The 21,849-nt window shown below is 42.2% G+C and overlaps 1 protein-coding gene across 1 annotated transcript in view; it reads left to right on the top strand.

The window, feature by feature from the left end:
* Nucleotides 1-250: 250 nt before the first annotated feature.
* The window catches only part of MUC5AC (mucin 5AC, oligomeric mucus/gel-forming), a 61,752-nt gene continuing 40,153 nt past the window's right edge, over nucleotides 251-21,849 (top strand). Inside the window, exons 1-17 of the mRNA XM_083428543.1 lie at nucleotides 251-362; nucleotides 4,148-4,276; nucleotides 7,951-8,022; nucleotides 8,658-8,919; nucleotides 9,360-9,474; nucleotides 10,498-10,588; nucleotides 11,763-11,872; nucleotides 12,093-12,309; nucleotides 12,875-13,000; nucleotides 14,519-14,636; nucleotides 15,527-15,665; nucleotides 17,609-17,719; nucleotides 18,564-18,633; nucleotides 18,960-19,097; nucleotides 20,044-20,208; nucleotides 21,082-21,176; nucleotides 21,629-21,755. Of these exons, the coding sequence (XP_083284669.1) occupies nucleotides 290-362; nucleotides 4,148-4,276; nucleotides 7,951-8,022; nucleotides 8,658-8,919; nucleotides 9,360-9,474; nucleotides 10,498-10,588; nucleotides 11,763-11,872; nucleotides 12,093-12,309; nucleotides 12,875-13,000; nucleotides 14,519-14,636; nucleotides 15,527-15,665; nucleotides 17,609-17,719; nucleotides 18,564-18,633; nucleotides 18,960-19,097; nucleotides 20,044-20,208; nucleotides 21,082-21,176; nucleotides 21,629-21,755 (2,158 nt within the window). The 5' untranslated portion in view covers nucleotides 251-289. The remainder of the gene's footprint in view (nucleotides 363-4,147; nucleotides 4,277-7,950; nucleotides 8,023-8,657; nucleotides 8,920-9,359; nucleotides 9,475-10,497; nucleotides 10,589-11,762; nucleotides 11,873-12,092; nucleotides 12,310-12,874; nucleotides 13,001-14,518; nucleotides 14,637-15,526; nucleotides 15,666-17,608; nucleotides 17,720-18,563; nucleotides 18,634-18,959; nucleotides 19,098-20,043; nucleotides 20,209-21,081; nucleotides 21,177-21,628; nucleotides 21,756-21,849) is intronic.

Consider the following 21,849-nt stretch of genomic DNA (forward strand, 5'->3'; position numbering starts at 1 on the left):
TGCTTGTTCCTCCTGAGTTCCTTCACAGGAAAAAAAAAGTCCCTTAAAATTAATACTCCTCCCCAGATGCAAATACACTTGGCCAGCCCCTGACAGAGTAAAAAAAATAATAATCATCTATTTACCTATGCACCTGCTAAAAATCTCTGAAGCCCCACCTCTTAGGAAACTTGTGAAACAATCTGGGAACTAAGCCAAAGTCCACACTCCTGCTATATAAGAGTCATCAAAAGACAGGTGCCTCCTCAGAAGCCTGTCGTTCGGTACCTGTTGCCGAATCCCAGCCAAGATGGGGACAGGCAGGGGGGCAAGGATACCACTATGGATACCAATGCTAGTGATCGCCTTAACATGCCAAAAAGGTAGGAAATTTTAACAGAACTTCATTCCCTGGGCAACAGCTAGTGCCTGCTTTCTCCATGGTCCGAAAGACTTTACAGTGATTTTGTTTGCTTTGCCTCATTAAATCTAATCAGGACTTTAAACATATTTGCCCTGTATTTTCCTATCACCATTCTAAAGACAATATGCTCAGGTTTCAGGGATATAAAATTCACTGCCCCAGTGCCCCGAGGCAGTCGTTTGGTAGATCAATAGGCCATGATCAGTAAGTAGATCAGCCTCAGTATAAAAGCCATTAAAAATTGGTTTCATCTTTTATGCTCAGACACTGATTGATTGATTTTTACTAGTACGAATGAGGTTTGTAAAATGTGATTGTCAAAAGGAGCAAACCTGGCAGGTTAATAAGGCAAAGAGAGAATTGTATATATTATTTGTAAAACCATATCACTGCATCATTAAGCCTTTTGAAGTCAGTAGCAAAACTCTTGCTGACTTTGATGAACTGAGTTCCAGTTTAAATCCAGTTATGTTTGAGATCAGCCATACAGAAAGGGGTACTAGAATAGGACTTTGTGCCGGTGGAGCATTTTTCAGCAGCCTTCCATGGAATCAAAGTATTCTGAAATAAGGGACATACCATTGTGACCCATGGAACTAAAATGCTCTCCGAAAATGAGACAATACTTTTAAGGGAAACACAGGTTTGAAAGCTTCTTTCCTTCTATCAGCATCTTCGATAGAGAACAATTTCAAGAGTCAACCAGTTCCATTCACATTTTCTTTCTGAGCCTAGAGCAAAAATGGATGCAAACTCTAGGTTCTGAAAATAGCACAATACATAGCTATTTGAAAACTAAACCAGCCAAGCCCAGAGCCAGTTATTTCCTCAGCAGTGCATCCACAGAGAGTGTTCTTGAGTTAATGACTTCTCTCTCTTCCCCTTCAATTGCAAATATGTATTGAAACAGGATGGTTTCCACTTACAGCTACAATCTTCTATGTGGGCATCAGTAAATACAGTGAATACTTCACCACAGGACAGCTGGTGTAGGCTACATGGAATGAACTACATCACTATCATTACAAATCTGCCTTATTTAAGATCTCCTACTCATTTATACTGAAGAAATAGCATAGAATTCAGGACAGCTGTTTCAGGGAGAATTGCACATGATTTGTATGCAAGTAAGGGAAAGTTTGTTGGGGTTTTTTGGGGGGGGGGTTAAAGGCGGGTGGTCTAGAAGAGGAAGCTGCCCAAGGCTGATTCAACTGGTTCATGTTTTGGTATGATTTTGCATACCAACAATAAGAAGCTACACTGTGGCAAAAAATTGTGCAAATAGGTTTTGGTGTTCAGTCAATTGTCAGTTTACACACAGGATTTTCAAAGGTCTAATGACCAATCCAGCTCCCATCAAAGTCATCACCTGGCTTTGGGTGGCGATAGATGCAAAGCTCAGTTAAAATGTCAACTTGGGATGCTGCAGCAGTTGAAGGGCAAAATCCCCCTTAGGGTTTTGTTATGAAAGGGATTGGAAATAGAATAGGCAATTTGTCATAATGGGTTAGATCCAGACTAAGTTAATCATGCTTTATACTTTCAAATCAATGGGGTAAAGTTCCTCTGGACCAATATAAGCCCCATTCAGTGGGTCTGCTCCACTAACTCTCTTGATCCACACCAGTGTCTTTATATAAGTCTGTGGTGTACTTGCACTTGAAAGGACCTATCCACACTTATCTTGTCCTACCACTTTCCTCTGGGGAAACTAGCTCCTTACAACTGAATCACAGCAAATGTCAACTGGATTTTCCATGAATTGATGATTGCTCTGTTTCAGTGGGAAAGAGCAGGTTTTCCTAGGGAAAGCAGTCTGGCAAGTGGAAAACTCCTGAGACTCATGCTTTCTAGGTGTGGGACAAGGGGAAGTGTGGGTGAACGTGAATTCTGCACAGTTCTGGCCACCTTATCTCAATAACTGGGCAAGGTCAGTTCAAGGGATTAATGGGTTGGAGCAGTTTCCCACTCAGGAAACGTGAGCTCAGAAAAGAAGGGGGCTTTTTTCTTCAGAAAAGAAAGGTAACTAAAGGGTGAATTCTAGAGATTGACAAAAGCATGGATTGTGTTGAGAAAGTGGACACAGAGAGGTATTTTCTCCCTCTCTCATGCCAGAACAGGGAGTTACCCAACGAAACTGATTAGCACTTGATTCAGGATAGATAAGGGAAAGTCCTTCATCATTTTACACACATTTATGGAATTTGATGCTGCAAGATGAAGGCATCTCTTAGGTGACTTTGAAAGAAGAGCAGAAAACCAGTCAGGGAGAGCAGGTTGTTAACCATAATAATTAAGTGGAACCTCCATGTTCATGCAGTACAAATCTGAACAGTGTATCAGTTGTGTGGCGTGAGGGGGAGAGTGGGAAAGGTCTGCTGCCTTGATACTCTGCTTCTGCTGGGAAGGGTCAGAGCTCAGTGGTAAAGCACATGCTTTGTCCAGTAACAACTGAAAGCATCTGATGCTTTACAAATGGGAAAGCCACAGATAATCGTAGAATCATAGACCTGTAGACTTGAAAGGAACCCTGAGGGTCATCTAGTGCAACCCCTTGCAATGCAGAAATCTCAACTAAAGCATCCCTGCCAGATGGCCATCCAACCTCTGCCTAAAAACCTCCCGTGAAGAAGAATCCACAACTTTATGAGGGAGTCTGTTCCTCTGTTGAATAGCTCTTACTATCAGAAAGTTCTTACTGATGTTTAGCCAGAATCTCCTTTCTTGTAACTTGAAGCCATTGGTTCAGGTCCTACTTTCCAGAGCAGGGGAAAACAAGCTTGGTCCCTCTTCCATGTGACAGCCCTTTAGATACTTGAAGAAGGCTATTATCCTTCTTCTCAGCCTGCTCATTCCCAAGCAAAACATACCCAATTCCCTCAACCATTTCTCATCAGGCTTTGTTTCCAGGCCCTTGCTAATCTTGGTTGCCCTCCTCTGCATAGCTTTCAGCTTTCCAATATCCTCCTTAAATTGAGATGCCCAGAACTGGACACAAGACTCCAGGTGTGGTCTGACCAAGGTGGAACAGAGCAGTACTATTACTTCTCTTGTTCAGGACACTATACTTGTGTTGATGCAACCTAGAATAGCATTGGTCTTTTTCTTTTCTTTTTTTTACTGCTGTATCACACTGTTGACTCATGCTAAGCTTGTGGTCTACTAAGACCCCTAGATCCTTTTCACATGTACTACTGGCAAGCTAGGTGCCCCCCATCTTAAATTTGTGCAGCTGGTTCTTCCTGCCTAAGTAGAACCTGACATTTGTCTCTATTGAAATTCATTTTTCTAGCATGAGATCAAATCTGTGGGTCTGCCTACTTGTAAGTGAGACACCCATGCACAATATGCCTCCATGGTTTGAAGCAAAGGACAGGTCTTTTAAAATACTGATGCTTAGACTTCAGAGTGCCCTTTCCTGAGAACTTCACATAGCCCCTTCCATTCTTGGTTTCAGACAGCATGCTAAAAACAACTTTGTTTAGCTGGGCTTTTGAAAGAGGAAGGGAATGGCTTTAGGAGACTGGTTGATGATTTGAAAATTGTATTTTGAGCTGATGCCAGTTCCCCCACCTATGATGTTTTGTATGTAGTTTTGCTTGTTAGCTGTTAAGTTGATGGGCCAGGAAAAAATATTTTTAATGAAGAAATGAATTAAAGTTTGGTCAAATCCTGTGCCATTGCCTTTTGCTAGTTAGCAGAATTGTTGCAGTCCCTTTCTCACTGTTTTAACTGTTGCCACAGTCAACACCCAGGTTGAGCAATCCCAGTATGAAGACCAGCAATCCCAGTATGAAGACCAGCAGTATGATCAACAGCAGCAGCAGCAGTCAAATTACGACTATCCATCTGTGCAGCCGACACATGATGACCGTAGGTGTTTCTAACTTCATTTGGACTCCAGCGCTAGCCAGATATGTTTGCAATTGCCAAGCCATAATTATTTCCGTCTTTCCCATATTCTTGGTCTCTGCTTTAAATTCCTACATAGTTTTTGCATCCCAGCCTCTTAGTAGGCAGAGATGAGGCAATACTGAAGCTAAAGGTTTTCTGCTTTAGCTCACAAAGTGATTGCTTGCACACCCCTCTGAGTTGCACCTGTTCCTTTTTGCTCTGAAAATGAAAACTGAGCTCCTCAAGCTATTAATTTGTTATCTTTGGGAACATGTAGGGTGTTAAGGCTTGATTCTTAGATAGTGTACAGTGGATAAAGTTTTGTTTATCTTGAGATTATGCTAATTTCTATCAGTCAAAGAGCAAGCAAACACCCTCATGCGAGGCAGGTATCTAATCTAGAACTATGTTTGTATTGCATAGGTGTTTGCGCAGCACACAAATATATTACGTGTGAGCATGGGTGTACACCCATGTGGTACACCCATGATAGTGGGACATTTAAATACATCCCTTTGTGCTTAGAAGTTCTAAACTGCATCACTCCCAACTGGGACAGGTCCAGCATATCTGCATAGTAATTTTATCATTTTGGAAATGCCTAAGAATGTTAGATTGTGTTTTTGAATAATTAGAGAAAGCTGTTTGCATGGCTCACCGGCTAGATCACCTTCGCTTCTACAATAAATTGCACATTGTCCATTTTACATAATATGCTTAAAAACTGGCTCCCTTTTAGCTAAAGTAAGAATGACAGCTTGAACAGAACTGACAGGGAGAAGCCAAAGTTAAAGAGATTCAGAAAGGAACACAGCCCATGACCCAGCCAAAGTCAAACACTGTAATATAATAACAATAATAATTTATTATTTATACCCCGCCCATCTGGCTGAGTCTCCCTAGCCACTCTGGGCAGCTTTCAATTGAGTGTTAAAAACAATACAAAGCCCCTTTAAATTCAATGGAAGAGTTAAATGTGCTGTTGAACACTGGCTTTTATCACTTTGTGCAATTTACAAATTTATCTGTTCTGAGAAATAGGTGATTAGCTCTTGCTTTGCCTTAATCTAACATTAATTGGGTTTCACACTCTGTGCAATCTACAAACTATGGGGAATAGCCAACGAAGTCAGAGTAGACCCTCTGAAATTTATGGACTTAATTACTTACATCAATTTATTTTGATGAGTCATCTCTGAGTATGACTAACTTTGGATATTGCCCAGTTAAACAGAATTAAAGAATTCTTAGGTAATTTTTTTTTTTGACACAAGTTATGCAAATGATAACCAAAGTGGTTCTTAAAATAAACTATGGTATTCATTTCATATACTGTATTCTATTTATGGTAAAAAGGTAAAGGTAAAGGTACCCCTGCCCGTACGGGCCAGTCTTGACAGACTCTAGGGTTGTGCGCCCATCTCACTCAAAGAGGCCAAGGGCCAGCGCTGTCCGAAGACACTTCCGGGTCACGTGACCAGTGTGACATCGCTGCTCTGGCAAGCCAGAGCTGCACATGGAAACGCTGTTTACCTTCCCGCTAGTAAGCGGTCCCTATTTATCTACTTGCACCCAGGGGTGCTTTCGAACTGCTAGGTTGGCAGGCACTGGGACCGAACAGCGGGAGCGCACCCCGCTGCGGGGATTCGAACCGCCGACCTTTCGATCGGCAAGCCCTAGGCACTGAGGCTTTAACCCACAGCGCCACCCGCGTCCCTCTATTTATGGTAGGAGCTATAAAAGATCAGGACTATTCACATTTTGAATCATCCAAGATACACGGAGTTAGTTTTGTATTGCTTTTAAAGGCAGGCTAAGTCTTGCACTAAGTAATTTTTTAATATAACTTTTCTGCATCTCATTATCTTTTATATTTTTGCAAAAAAAAAACAAACAAACAAACAACAACACAGAAAAGAGGGACTTTCTGGGGGAACTGTAGAAAGCTTTATGTTTCAAACTGTAGAAATTCTTACATAAAAAACTGCATATGACTGGTACCTCAGTCCCACATAAACTACAAGTGTTGGTAAATTCTAGTGGGAAGGGAGGAAGCCCGCTATTTCCTCCTCTCTTCTTGTATGTTGCAATAGCCCTTGTGTTGAACAGAATCTATGTTTTTACTGCAAAGGGGCAAGCGCTGATGTAGGAATATCTGGAAGTAATTCCTGAATCATGGCTAGCCCCTAATGAGATTTCAGAAATGATAAAAGAGGCTAAGACAAGGAGAACCTACTGGTTCAGGTCAATGGCCCATCTAGTCCAGCATCCTCTTCTCACAGTGGCCACCCAGATGCCTGTGGGAAACCCTCAAATGCTGATATCCTTTCCTCTCACACCAGGTTTAATGAACTGCTACTTCAGTGTAGCAACACAGAACGGCTATAATTACACACACAGTTAAACCATGGTTTCTTTAAACCATGGCTAGGTTAACAAACCACAACATATCATCTTATAGACAAGTAAGCAAGCCACAGTTTATTTTCCCAAAGTATGTTTTGTTTCTAGCCTTCTGTCTCTGTAACTTGGCAATTGTCTCAGGCAGGATGGCCAAATGAACCAAGGTAAAGCAGCAAGGCTGCTGGGTTTGGACAAAATGTCAAACCTTTGTTAAAATAAGCCATGGCTGAAAAGCCAACAACAAACCATGGTGTGCCATAGTTTGTGACCAGAAAACAAACCATGCTTAATCTGTTTGACTACAGCTTTGAATATTCAAACAAACAACTCTGATTCAACATATGATGGCTTCATGTTACATGTAATCCAGACCAAGACCATGCTATTATAGATGCTGCTGTTTGTTATGCCTAGATACATCCAGCGCAAATCTCTTTGTATGCAAGTTCAGAAACAAGATATTCCATAAAACATAATCACATTTTGTTTGAGCCAAACACAGTGAAAGGATTTAATCCCTCTCACGTTGCTCACAGTGTATGTGATGCCCTTTCACAAAGCAAAGGGAAAGCAATTAATTTACAATGTGACTAGTTTTTACCTGGAAGAGGCTGGTATCATATTCAAGTTACCGTATGCTCCACATAAGAAAAGCCTCATTACATGAGTAAAGTTGGCACCATTTTGGTTATTTTGACAAGTTGTATTTGGTGCCAATTCTGACAGAACACTTTTGACATTTTATTTCTGCAGAAAGTGGTAGGTAGTGTCACACCGATACTTTCCTCATGTGCATATCTGAACACTTAGTTAAGAATTTATTTTTTTAAGCAGAAATTTTGTCCCTACTTACTTGAGAAGAAATCTCAGTAAACTCACTGGGGAATCACTTTCAGGTAAACTATGCACAGAACTGGGCTATCAGTATGACAAATCTCAGGATTTCATCACCAGCCACTTGGCCTCTACTTTAGAATCCTTTAATAGCTCACTAGAATTTGCATTTAAAAGCCACACTATCCAGAATAGAAGGGGGGGGGGGATTGAGAATCATAGTTGAACTCTCATTGCCCCAGCCATCAAGGCCAACAGTAAGAGATTGTGGAAGTTGTAGTTCAGAAGGTCTGGAGAGTGCCAGGCAGGGGGAAGCTGCATTAGTGCTTTATTCATCAAATGGATTTGGAGATATCTCTCTATTATTTCATTATGGAAATGCTGGTACAAGCTGTAATCATATTTATTTCCATCAGCTTTTGTCAAACCATCTCGTAGTCCTCCTGTGACCATCATCCCTCCCATGAGAACAACTCTGGCTGTGAAAGGTAAGTGAACCACAAACCACATTCTTGTGTTTTAGACAATAATCTTCCACTCACTGGGTGAACTTCAACAAATGAGTCCTATCAGTGGCAGCCCTATGCAAGGACTTCCATTTGTGCAATGGGGCTCTTCCCCCGCTCCTCTTCCCCATCTCCCCTGTGTCCTCCCCCACCGCCATTGGCTCTGGTGAGTTGGGAGAGTGCCCAAATTGGGGTTGGGGAGGTGGGGTGGAAGAGAGGGGGGTTATTCCATATGGCAAGCTGAAATGCTTTCCTTGACGGAACTATTCCATTAGCAAGAAGTTGGATTCCTCCCACTGATTCAAGTTCCATTCCATTTACTTCAAAGGTTCTTTAGCAGCTGTATTCCAGAAAGGAAGATTGCAAAACTGAACCTTAGTATCATATCGGTTAGAAATGGACTAGGGAGAAACAAAGGAAAGGGCAACAACCCATGGGCTTCCCTTCAAGATCAAACAACAGATCAAGAGCAAATAAAAGAATATCATGTGGCCATATTTTATAGAAATGTAGATTTTGAAGATAAACTGAGGGTGATTCTTGGATGAATGGATAGGTGGGTGGGTGGGTGAGCGAAGGATTTGGGTAGAACCTTACAGATTATTTTGAATCCACAGCCGGAAACTCTGCTCACAATGGGAGAGTGTGTAGCACATGGGGCAACTTCCATTTCAAGACCTTTGATGGGGACATCTACCATTTCCCTGGCACCTGCAACTACGTCTTTTCCTCCCACTGCAAATCTGATTATGAAGACTTCAACATCCAAATAAGGCGCTCTGTGGTTGAGAATGCTGCCATTATCAGCCATATCATCATAAAAATTGACGGAGCAGCCATTGAACTGACGCCACACTCCATTACTGTCAATGCAGAACAGTAAGTTCAGTTACTTTACTAACGACCTTATTAATGCTATTGGGGCCAACAACACAGAGTGGCTGTGTGGTACAGGAGCAAACAGCTATGCATAGTCCAAGGTGGGTTATAAATGCCACAGCTTTTATTGGTTGTAGCTGTAGTTCACAGGCTCCAGTGTTTTCAGAGAGCAACAATCCTATCATCAGGCACCTAAAGTGCTGGAATAAGGCTGATTTATAAGTGAAATTGTTAAGAGAAAAGTGTCTTTGCATGAGAATAGTCATGGTTAGACCTGGGCCACATCAGTCTTATAAGAATGGGGTAGTTTCATATGCTTGAACCATGTGTCTGTTTATATTGAAGGGATGCCATGAATGTTCTTAAAAAGATGAATTAGGTTTTTGTCAACGAGAGGTTTTCTATTTGCCACCTTCAGTTGCAATTTGCTTTATCTCCAGCGTCCAGCTGCCCTACAGCCACTTGGGAATCTTGATGGAGACAGTCTCAGGTTACCTGAAAATTGTTTCCAAGCTAGGCTTGGTGATCATGTGGAACCAAGAGGATGGCCTTCTGGTAAGAATATGAATGCTCAATATGCTGTTTTGTAACGAACAACCATGGCACTATTTATCATGTGTTTGTTAGCAAGTAAGTGGTGATTAAAAGTATTTGCAGTTTAGATGTGATGCCCTCCATTTCGTTTTGAAATTAGGAAAAAACAAATTTGCCTGTATTCGGCATCGAAGATTACCTAATGCAAGATTACCTTCTTCTTAGTAAAGAGGGGGAAGAGGGGGGAAACAAGATGAAAGCTGTTGCTAAAAATTAATCGCTTTTCTCATGTAATCAGCATTCCTGAGTGCATATCTTTTAGAGAAAGGTCTTGAGCCGCACAGTTTAGAAGATAAAAGCACAAGCACAACCCCGCACTTAAATTCATACTATTTTAAAAGTGAAATGTAAAGATAGCTATAACTCTTGAGGTTTTTTTAAAAAGGGGTTTGGTTTTGTTTCAGTTTACTCATGAGTGACTTCATAAGTCATGCCTGATATTGTGAACCAGAATGATTATTCAGTATATCCCTTTGCTCTCTTGAGCTCTTGGCTCATTTCTTTGGTGGTCTGGTCATTATGTTTCATCATGTTAATATCTTAATTCAGTGGGTTGGATCAAAACTTGAAGGGGCAGAATTGCACTAACCAGACACTCCTACAGGCAGAAGTGATGAGTGTGCTTCCTTTTTTTTTTTTTCATTTCCCTCTTCTCTCTTCAGCCCCACATGCCCCCACTCAAATCTGTTCCAGGGGGTTGGGGAGCCTGTCAGACCAACATAGAAGATGATGTGGGGAAGGGTTCAAGGAAGAAGGGGAAACTGTTCTAAGAATAGAGAGTAATCAAAATGAGCCATTCAAAATTAGCTCAGTCAGGTAGTAAATATTTACAAGCTCAATCAGCTTGTAAATATTGGGTTCATCTATACATCAGTTGTTCACCACTCTCATGCAAAACCAGCCATCAGCTCTCATTTTTATTCATCATATTCAACACTCTGTGATTTCACTATACTTATCTCTTGCTTCCCCCATTTGTTTTAGCTTGAACTGAATGAGAAATATGCTAATCAGACTTGTGGTCTTTGTGGAGACTTCAATGGAATCTCAACTTTCAATGAATTTGTTTCTAACAGTAAGTATACAACCCCCCCCCCCCACAAAACAATGCACACAGGCAGTTCTGTTGTTATTGCTTCTGAAAGTTCATTTGTAAGACGGCAATGTTTATATTGGCAAACACTTGTGAAAGGCTGTGTGGCATTTTAAAAGGACCAAGGCTCGTCTGTTGAAGTGATCTCTTGCAAAAATTGCAGTCTTTGTTTTCCCTGTCTTTTTGTAGCTAATTCTGTAAATGGTCTATTACATCTTTAAAACATGAGTATTTATTTTTTTTAATGTGGGAACGGGGCTCCCAACTTCGAATATACGAACATAGGAAGCTGCCTTATACCATTGGTCCATCTAGTTTAGCTCTGTCTATGCTGGCTGGTGTCAGCTCTCTAAGGTTTCAGACATGGGTCTCCTCTAGTCCTACCAGGAGACACCAGGAATTGAACATGGGGCCTTCTCTATGTAGAACACTTGCTCTACTACTGAGCTATGGTCCTTTCCTGAGTTTGTGTCAAGCAAGGAGAGTAATGATGTAGCAGAGAACATCCTCCTCCAAGTTTCTGACCTGGCTATATCTTGTCTCCCTGACCTATGCCACTACATAGTGCTAGTCTGGGATGCAGGATCTTTCAAGGCAGACGTGGGTAGGATTCCTTCATGGAAGTTTGAAAGAGGACAGACCTACATTCTGTTTTTGGTCTTATGCACCAACCCATCTGTCATAAAGGATAACAGCCCATCCAGCAGGGAATTCACCATGGATCTTGAGCAACTTCTGGTTTGATGTGGCCAGGAAGGCATCTTGGTTGGGATTGCCAACAAGATGATGCAGACAGATGTGGGTGTTTTTACTTTAACCTCATTGACCTTAATAGGAACTATAGCTGTTAGATTAATCACAACTTGGAATTTGTTAATGCATAGGTATGGGACATGAATCTGGGCTTTCTTGAGGTAAATGGGTAGGGGTGGGGACTTTTAAAATATATCTTTCCAGTAGTTGACCTGGCTGTCACCTCATGGGTTCAAGCTCTTGCTTCTACATCCATCTGCCAAACTTATCTGGCATAAAGAAAATAAAGATGTGGCCTGTGCCACTCTGGACCAGTAGGGTTGGCTGTACCCGATCTACTCCTGCTCTAACTACAATTTTAGGATGACCATTTTGGAAATAATGCTATTCATACTTATTGCAGACATCAAACTGAATCCTGTGCAGTTTGGAAACATGCAGAAGATGGATGGACCCACCGAAGAATGCCAAGATCCTGCCCCTTCAGCTGCAAGCAATTGCAGTCAGGAGTTTGTAAGGATTCTTTTTGTTGTACCTTCTTTTTAAGGGAGATCTGATATTTTCTTTCCCTTTGCTTTGTCTTCAGGGAATGCAAAAGACACTGAGACAATGAACTTTTGGAAATAAATGCTAACTTACAAATATCATTGGTTAAAATCAGTAGTAGTTCAATAGCTAACTGGCGCTTTATGAAGCCCATTGATTACACACACTGTCTATTTCCTACTTCCAGAGTACTGTCTGCCAAACAGTATTGACTGGTGAAGCATTCATGGGCTGCAATGCACTGGTTGAAGTACAAGATTACATTGATGCTTGCGTACAAGACTTGTGCAGCTGTGATAAGTCTGCCACTGATTACTGCATTTGCAACACCTTTGCTGAATATTCCCGGCAATGTGCCCATGCTGGTGGACTGCCAATGGAATGGAGGACAGAAGATCTGTGTGGTAAGTATCTCTGAAAGGCACTTCCGCCTCTCTGGGTCAGACTCAATTAATCATAATGTGGGGGGCACTGTTGTAGGCCATCTAGCCTAATCCTTTGCTTAATACAGAAATCCTGTAAGCCCAACAGATGGTTGCCCAGCCTCTGCTTAAAGACCTCTAGTGAGAGAGGGAACTCTCCAACCCCATGCAATGGATTCCATTCTTGAATAGAACTTTCCATCAAAAAAGATTCTCCTCCTGTTCCACTGAAGTCTACCCCCTGTAGCTTAAGCCCATTTGATTTAGTCCTGTCCTCTGGGGCAGCAGAAGATACAATTTTTCCCTGTTTGGTGCAACAGTTCTTCATGTATTAGAAGTGTGCTTTCTTGTCTATGCCTAGTATACATATACCCAGTTTCTTAATTTTCCCCTCACTGGGCTTGTTTTCCATACTCCTGCTTTAAAAAAAACCCTCACCAGAACATAAAACACCATTTGTTTAAAGCAATTTCACCTCAAGAAAACAACCAACACAAAAATTACATAGTGGGTCATCTAATGCTTCTTAATTCATGTCTCCTTTCAGCCAAGACATGCCCTTTCAATATGGTGCACCAGGAATGTGGCTCCCCCTGTTCTAATACTTGTACCAATCCCGAAAGGTCCCAGCTCTGTGAAGATCATTGTACAGATGGCTGCTTTTGTCCACCAGGTAAGTCAACAAACAACATTAGGCTGACAGCAGGGGCTCTGGATATTAATAGCTTTCCATGGAAAACAGCTTCCTCAGTTACAGTTTTAAATGAGATAGTCATGATTGCTATCCTCTGCTATGAAAATTAAGGGTGGTTCTTAATCCCACACACACACACTTTTGGATTTATTTTGGATCTTGTTTTTTCTATATATCTTTATAGAGTGCTTTTGTGGATAGGCAAATTAAAAATTTAATATATGCACACTTCTTTGCATATTTTAATTTTATTTTTAAAATGTTTTTAATTATTTTATAATACTTCTTGCTGGAAAGGTCATACACTCTTGCAGAAAGGCAAACTAGAAATACATACAATCAAAAAGATCGTTCCTTTTCATTTTTTAACAAATGCATGTATTTATTTATTTCATGCTGAAGTGCTGGTGCTATTCTGAGTAACTTTCAGTTTCAGTGGGTGATGCTTTGTTCTAGTATTAGCAGAAAGAGGGAAAAAGAAATTCCTGTGAACTTTGCTGAGAGTGAATGACTGGCAAGTTTTATGAGGGCAGGGTGTTCAGTCGGATGGCTCAATGAACTGATCCAGCATGGTAGCTTGTATGCTCTTAAAACAAAGCAAATCTGGTCAAGAACACACACACACACACACACTACTACTACTACTACTACTACTACTACAGGTGTTTAATGTGTGGGAATGTTGGGGGTGGCAGGAAAGGATATATTGATTATTAATATCCTTCCCAACTTGCACTAGCAAGTTTCTTCACTCTGCTAGAGTGCATTCCCCTTCTTACAGAGCAGAAAACTGGTTGCAAACTCATGTGAGTTTCTTAAGACAATAAACAATTCAATCTGGGTTGCCCAGGTTGAGATATGTTCTAATATTCCTGATAAGACCCCTTTTGAATCCCTCCTAAAAGAATAAAGACACCACAGTCTTATTCATAAGTAACAAAAAGTAGTTTTACTCACGATCAGGCAGAGCACAGTGTGATCCCTGAAGGCAGGCTTTAGGCTTAAAGTTACACACATGTACAAACAGGTTTACCTCATATGGGAGATAACATGGGGAACTGCTGTGGCAGCCAGCAGTACAGTCCAGGTGATGCAGGAAGCAGACAGGACAAACGGGAAGGTCAAAAAGGGGAAGGTAGCAGCGTGACTTGCCTTTTACCAGGTCTGGAAAGGTCATGCCCACCTACTAGTCACATGCAAGGAAGAATGCTCCAGGCCAGGAAGACAGGAAGTTTTGACTGGCTGAACCAAACATTCCCTTGCATGTCCACTCTAGCAAAACAAGGAATGTTGTACTTGACTGCTCCCAGTGGATTACATCCCACATAATGCAGCTCCCACAATGCCAATTTCTCGAGCTACTTGAAAATGGTAACATGGTAGGTTGCCATCAGGAGTCTGGCATGACAATACCAAAGTCAGTGGAATGGTGTAATGTGCCTCACAGATCTTAAAAACAATGAAACTGATACCTAACCTACCTCCTTATTCTTTTAGGCACTGTGTTTGATGACATAAGCAGCTCTGGTTGCATCGCTGTGAAGGACTGTCACTGTACTTACAATGGAGACACTTATTCTCCTGGAGCTTCTTTTGCATCCCAGTGCACTGCATGGTAAGACACCCACATCTGCTCATTCCTATTGCCTAAAAAATAAATGTGATGGGAATAATGACTCAAGCGTAGAATGTTGTGGTATTAAAAAAAGAATCTCAGTATTGATGTTTACTACTTTAGTGTCAATTGCGTCAAATGCTAAAACACTGCAGCATGGAGCCACATGGATGCTCCCTTGGGTTCCGTGACAGAAGAAAGGTAGACTATAAATGATATGAAACAAAATAAGCTACAAAATACTGAAAAAACACCAACTGACGGGCATCAGATTAATATGAGTGAATTAATATGGCTGAATGTCAAGTACAGGTATCCATATTCAAAGGATATCCTGCTGTTTCTAGGATATCCCTCCAGGTATATTTGACATCAAAATTCACAAAGAAGAGGAGATATTTGAGGATTTTTTTAAGGAGCAGGTTAATGTCATTGTGAAGGAGGAGGTGGAGGAGAAACCCCATTTTTTAAATAAAAAAACAACAACCCATTGAATGCATTCATATTGTATATGAAGGAGATGAAGGTTTAAAGAGGCTTTTGTTCAAATATGCAACATCAATCCGTTTCTATTCCAAAATTAACTAAAGGGCCCCATTTCGGCAGTGTGTTTTGAAATACGAAGCTTTCAGGAATACACGGGTTATGATTTATTGTTTCAACGTCTTTCAAAAACAGTTATTAACATTGCTATAGCTCATCAAGGAACATTGGATTACCTACAGAAAAGTTGTTCATTAATAAAAGACCACAACCTACAGCAGCACTTAAAGAGAGGGAAATAAGTGTATTAAAATAGCCTAGCTTTAATTATTGTACTTTTCTTTTTTGCTTGTTTTGTTTTCCTTGTGTACACTGTCACCTGATGCACACCACTCTCTTCTCTTCAGTACATGTACTGGAGGCCAGTGGGCCTGTGTCAGCCTTGACTGCCCCGGAATGTGCTCTGTTGAAGGAGGCTCCCACATCTCCACATTTGATGAGAAACGTTATTCGGTCTTTGGGGACTGTAGCTATGTCTTAACTAAGGTAACCAAAAGGCAATATTTAACTTTTGGGGAGGTTTGCAATGGAGAAATCCCCACATGCAGGGATCAAAATGGCTTGGTTAGAATGTCACAGGAAAAAGGTTTGATTTAATTAAGCTATTGACATCAACAGTAATTTTCTATACACAGGAAACCCCAGCAAAGAGTCCAACATAAAATAAGTACGTTGATGTCAGCAGGCTTTTGCAAAAGTCCCATAGGAAAGAACTGCAGTTGCCATGCTTTGGGGATTTCATATGCAACTGTTCAATTCAGCCATCCTCAACCTGGATATTTTGGTCAACAACCCCCTTCAGCACCAGCCAGCATGGCCCTGGTCTGGGATGATGAGAGTTGGAATCCAAAAACATCTGGAGGGTACAGGTTGTGGAAGGCTAGTTTAATTCACTGCTGTTTAAGCATTGCAGTGTATTTCTCAGACTGGGAAACCAAGCACATAGAGTGTTTTTTAGTGGCTGGGGAGATGGAATGGGGCCTGGAAAATCTTGGTTCTGAGTCCCTATAGATTTTATGTGTATGCTACACCTGAAGGACACAGCCTCATTGACAAGGCTCATCTCACAAAACGCCGATTGAGACTAAGCTAGTTGGACTTAAAGGTAAAGGTAAAGGGACCCCTGACCATTAGGTCCAGTCGTGACAGACTCTGGGGTTGCGACGCTCATCTCGCTTTATTGGCCGAGGGAGCCGGCGTACAGTTTCCAGGTCATGTGGCCAGCATGACTAAGCTACTTCTGGCGAACCAGAGCAGTACCTTTCCCGCCAGAGCAGTACCTTTGACGTGCTTTCGAACTGCTAGGTTGGCTAGTTGGACTTAAAAAAGGTAAAGGTACCCCTGCCTGTACGGGCCAGTCGTGTCTGTCTCTGGGGTTGCGTGCTCATCTCGCTTAAGAGGCCGGGAACCAGCGCTGTCCGAAGACACTTCTGGGTCACGTGAGCAGCGTGACGAAGCTGCTCTGGCGAGCCAGTACCAGCGCAGTGCAGGGAAACGCCGTTACCTTCCCGCTATAAAGCGGTACCTATTTATCTACTTGCACTTGGGGGTGCTTTCGAACTGCTAGGTGGGCAGGAGCTGGGACCGAACGACGGGAGCTCACCCCGCCGCGGGGATTCGAACCGCCGACCATGTGATCAGCAAGTCCTAGGCACTGAGGTTTTACCCACAGCGCCACCCGCGTCCCATCTAATTGGACTTAGTTCCCATTAAATTAATGGGACTTGAGCTTAGCCAATACTTAATTTCAATGGGGCTAAAGTATGACTAATTTAGTTTACATCCAGTCCAGAAGCTTTCACTTCAAATCAGCACCTCTCCTCAGATTACTTCCTGTATAAAGCCCTAAGCCAGGGATGGGGACCCTGTGGCCTCCGGACAGTCAGAGATGATGGGAGTTGTAGTTCAGCAGCATCTGGAGGTGTTGGTCCAGCAAAACACTGGGAGCTCTTTTACCTCATGAGCCCTCTTGCCCATTAAGATAATGGAGAGGATGCCCTATTCATGTGCTAGCTCCTTGCAATGAAATATCAATGGGAGCAAGGGATAGACCTTTTACAGCACTGGCTCCTATTCTAAGAGAAATGTCAATTCTATGATCTTCCTTGCCTTTCAAATACAAGGTAAAGTATGCTTGTTTAGGCAAGCTCTTAATCTTCCATAGGAACTTGGCATGATATTTGACTTGCTAAATTATCACGTTTTAGTCTTATTTATAGCATACTTTGTTTTTTAAAACATGTTAGCAACGTGTTGTAAAAACGACATTATATTGTTTTAATTGTGGGAAGTTGCCCCATATTGACAATGAAAAGCAGGCTGTCATTATTTTAAATAAACAACCCAGCTAGCTCAAAAGACATGCGGTAATGATTATATAAAAAGCCAAGCATTGCATGCTGCCTACACTCTGTGTTCTTCACTTCCAGCTCTGTGACAGTAAGGCCTTCACTGTTCTGGGAGACATTCGAAAATGTGGCCTGACAGACACCGAGACCTGCCTGAAAGGCATCGCCATCAACATAGATGGAGGAGAGACAGTAAGTATGGAAAACAAGGCCAACTATATGCTCAAAATGGAGATTACACACTGATTTATAGAAGCACTCCTTCCGCCCACAGTGAAACAGCAAATATGTTCAGTCTTATGCAAAATGTGTAGAACTGCTCAGTTTTATCTCCTAGTCTCAATTACTACTCCTAACAATAAGCCAACTGACCTGTCCCAATCAGAATGTGAACTTCAGTCCCCTTGTGTGGCCCTCATTTCCCTCTAGGTTACAGTAAGTCCTTTCACAGTTTAGATTTCATATTGCAAGCCCACTGCCCCACAACCTCAAGCCCTCCACCTTACCTTCCTTGCACATTTTCCTTCTCTTCCCACTTCTTTGTTTCCAATGCTCCTTTCTTCAAGTCTCCTTCCCCATATCTATCCTTTCCTCTGGTTACTGTTTCTTGGCCTAGTGCTCTCTTCCTTCAACTAACTTGCTTCCGGTTTCTCCCTCCCTCCCTTTGCTTCCTTATCTCCTTGTGATTCTTCCCATTCTCCAGACTGCCCCACAAACATACTCTGATCCATAGAGAGCTGGGTGAGGATTTAATTCCAGTCAATTGACAGTTGTCCCTTCCCTCATAAAAGTTATTCCAGACATTCTAGCAGCTTTGTTTCCTGAGCAGTTGGAGCATTCATGAACAGTTCATTTCCAGCACAATCAACTGGTGTCAGAGGCTTCACTGCTACAGATGCAATGCAATGTGGATTTTGTTGGAAGTTTATGTGCATGAGCAGTGTCATCCAAAGTCACAAAGAAACAGGAAAACAAGCGTATATGATATTTTTAACCATACTTGTTCATCATTATCTTTACCTTTCTCCTCTGCCAGGTAGTTGTGATCAAGTCTACTGGGGTCGTGTATGTGAATATGATCCTTTCCCAGCTGCCTATCTCAGCATGTAAGTTCTCCTTTCAGAGATAACACATGACATTCATCATTCTTCACTCTCCTACTCTATTATTGTTCTCAACATGAAGGATACCTTCAGCAAGGCTCTTCTGATGTTCTTAGGATTTTGGACTTTTCTCTTATGCTAGAAGGCCATTTACTAGGGAAAATGGTTAAAATGCTAAGCAGTGTTACCTCATTGTTAAGTATGCAAAATGCACATACCCTCGTGCCCCCCCCCCCTTGTAGCAAATGCCATAGCCATATGAATCATCAGTTGACACCTGATGAAATGTTTAATCCCATTAGTAAACTCATTATATTCCACTTCGACAGCCAATGTCACCATCTTCAGGCCCTCATCCTTCTTCATCGTTGTGGATACAAAACTCGGCCTCCAGTTACAGATCCAGCTCGTGCCCATCATGCAATTATTTGTACGCTTGGACCCAGCCCACAAAGAGCAGACATGTGGTAAGTGAGTCAATTAGTCATTAGTCTCAAGACATAGAGGTGATGTTCACTGAAATCACTGTGATGCTGTATGAAGGATTGCAAGGATTTAAAGTTGAATCCTGACAGGAAAGGTGTACTGTGGGGTGTGGGGAACTCCCTGGTCCTGAATGGGGCAACTGTGCCCCTGAAGGAGCAGGTGCACAGCCTGGGAGTCATTTTGGACTCACAGCTGTCCATGGAGGCGCAGGTCAATTCTGTGTCCAGGGCAGCAGTCTACCAGCTCCATCTGGAAAACAGGCTGAGACCCTACCTGCCGCGGACTGTTTCACCAGAGTGGTGCATGCTCTAGTTATCTCCCGCTTGGACTACTGCAACACACTCTACGTGGGGCTACCTTTGAAGGTGACCCTGAAACTACAACTAATCCAGAATGTGGCAGCTAGACTGGTGACTGGGAAGTGGCCGCCGAGACCAAATAACACCGGTCTTGAAAGACCTACATTGGCTCCCAGTACATTTCCGAGCACAATTCAAAGTGTTGGTGCTGACCTTTAACGCCCTAAACAGCCTCGGCCCAGTATACCTGAAGGAGCGTCTCTACCCCCCATCGTCCAGCCCGGACACTAAAGTCCAGCTCTGAGGGCCTTCTGGCGGTTCCCTCACTGTGAGAAGTGAGGTTGCCGGGAACCAGGCAATGGGTCTTCTTGGTAGTGGCACCTGCCCTCTGGAACGGCCTCCCATCAGATGTCAAGGCAATAAACAACTATCTGGCTTTTAGAAGACATCTGAAGGCAACCCTGTATCGGGAAATTTTAAATGTCTAATGTTTTACCATTTTTTATGTGCTGTAAGCTGCCCAGAGTGGTTGGGAAAACCCAGCCAGATGGGCGGGGTATAAATAATAAAATTATTGTTGTTGTTGTTGTTATTGTTGTTATTTAAAGTCCCCATGGTTTTGTTCCAGGTCTCTGTGGAAACTTCAACAATGTCCAAGCAGATGACTTCAAAGCTGCCAGTGGAGTAGTAGAAGGAACTTCAGCTGCTTTTGCCAACACGTGGAAAGCACAGGCCAATTGTCCTGACATCAAAAATATTTTCGAGAACCCATGTACTCTCAGCATAGAAAATGGTATGTGCACTGATATTTTGCAGCTTTTCTTCTAGGACACTCTTTAACCAACAGCCTAATTAGAAAGACCCTTTAGAATTATTTTTTAAGCAGAAACTCACATTAACTCTATTAACTATTGTACAATAGAAATTGCCCTGGTAAGGACATAAAGGTCATGTTGACTTTTTTAGCTTTTATATTCCACCCTTCCTTCATGCAGCATCCTAATTCTTCTCCCTCCCATTTTATCCTCACAACAACCCTGTGAGGTAAGCTTGTCTGAGAGAATGTAACTGGTTCTTGGACACCTAGGGATCTTAAAAGCTGGGTGGGTGAGTCCAACACTCACTCTCTAAGTCATAGTTTGTTGCTCTATGTCACACTGGCTCTCAGATGACAATGGCTCCCCGTAAGAGAAAAGGGCTTTGTACAGCTGGAACAATCATTGCAGACTATTCCACATTATCCAGATCATGGTGTATTAAGACAGCAGAGAAAAATGGCATGACAGACAAAAGATGACGGGTTAAAGCAGATTATAGGTGACTTGAGCAAGCAAGCACAACTATATGATGCAGAAGGAAGGCAGAAAGATACAGTTAACAATGAGAGCAAGTTCTAATACAGTATTTTCTCTCATTGACTGGCTGGAATAGGTTCTCGAACTCTGATAGTGATTCTTACATGCTTGGGTGGTGGATATAGAGGGATGCATGAGTCTGAAGGAACTAGACTATTGTACAAAGGTGAAGTTTGTAGCTCTGCCCTGCCCACCACTGGCGTAAGGTCCCTGAGAGGCTGCACAGAAGGGAATGTGTTCCTTGGGCTGAAACACATTGCCCATCACTGCAGTAATATGTATAAAACCACATTGCCCTTTGTCTTGTACAGAAAAATATGCTTCACACTGGTGCGGCCTGCTGACGGACAGCAATGGACCCTTTCAGAAGTGCCACTCTGCAGTAGATCCTACTGTTTTCCACACGGTACTTTGTACATTCTGTTTCTTTGAAGTGCCAATGAGAATCTGAACATAACTCCTGGGGGTGGGAATTAAACCTGTTAGAGTGGATAAACAATGTCAGGGCTTCAGTATACTCTCTGCCAAACTTTCTGTCATTAATGTATATTATCAATCCCCATATCATGTTATCCTACATATTCATTTCTCGCTTCACTACTAAATATAAACATCTCCTCATTCCACTCTGTGTGGTTGGCCATGTAGTTTGCCAACTTCTGAGACAGAGGTTAACATTTAAGCAGCTGGTTCTCAGGAAACTCCCAGGTCCTCAGTAGTTTAAAGCAAGCAGTGTGAAATATAAAGACATATTTTTAGATTAAATTCATAGATGAGTTCTTCATGTGAAGGTTTAAGAGCAAATGTCCCTGAAGGGTGGGGGGAGTTAATATTAATGGCTATTCTCTGTCTCCCTAGACCTGTATGTTTGATACCTGCAATTGTGAAAGGAGTGAGGACTGTATGTGTGCTGCCCTTTCCTCCTATGTCAGAGCCTGTGCTGCAAAGGGAGTGCTGCTGAGCGGATGGAGAACCAGCATCTGTAGTAAGTTATGAGGATTTTGTAAACCAAAAAGCAAGTGACCAGAGGAGATTGTCAAAGTGTTTCAAATAGAACTCCAAACCATGATTCACCCCAA

Source organism: Podarcis tiliguerta (genome assembly GCF_965153285.1).
Source record: "Podarcis tiliguerta genome assembly, chromosome: 1".
NCBI classification, from domain to species: domain Eukaryota; kingdom Metazoa; phylum Chordata; class Lepidosauria; order Squamata; family Lacertidae; genus Podarcis; species Podarcis tiliguerta.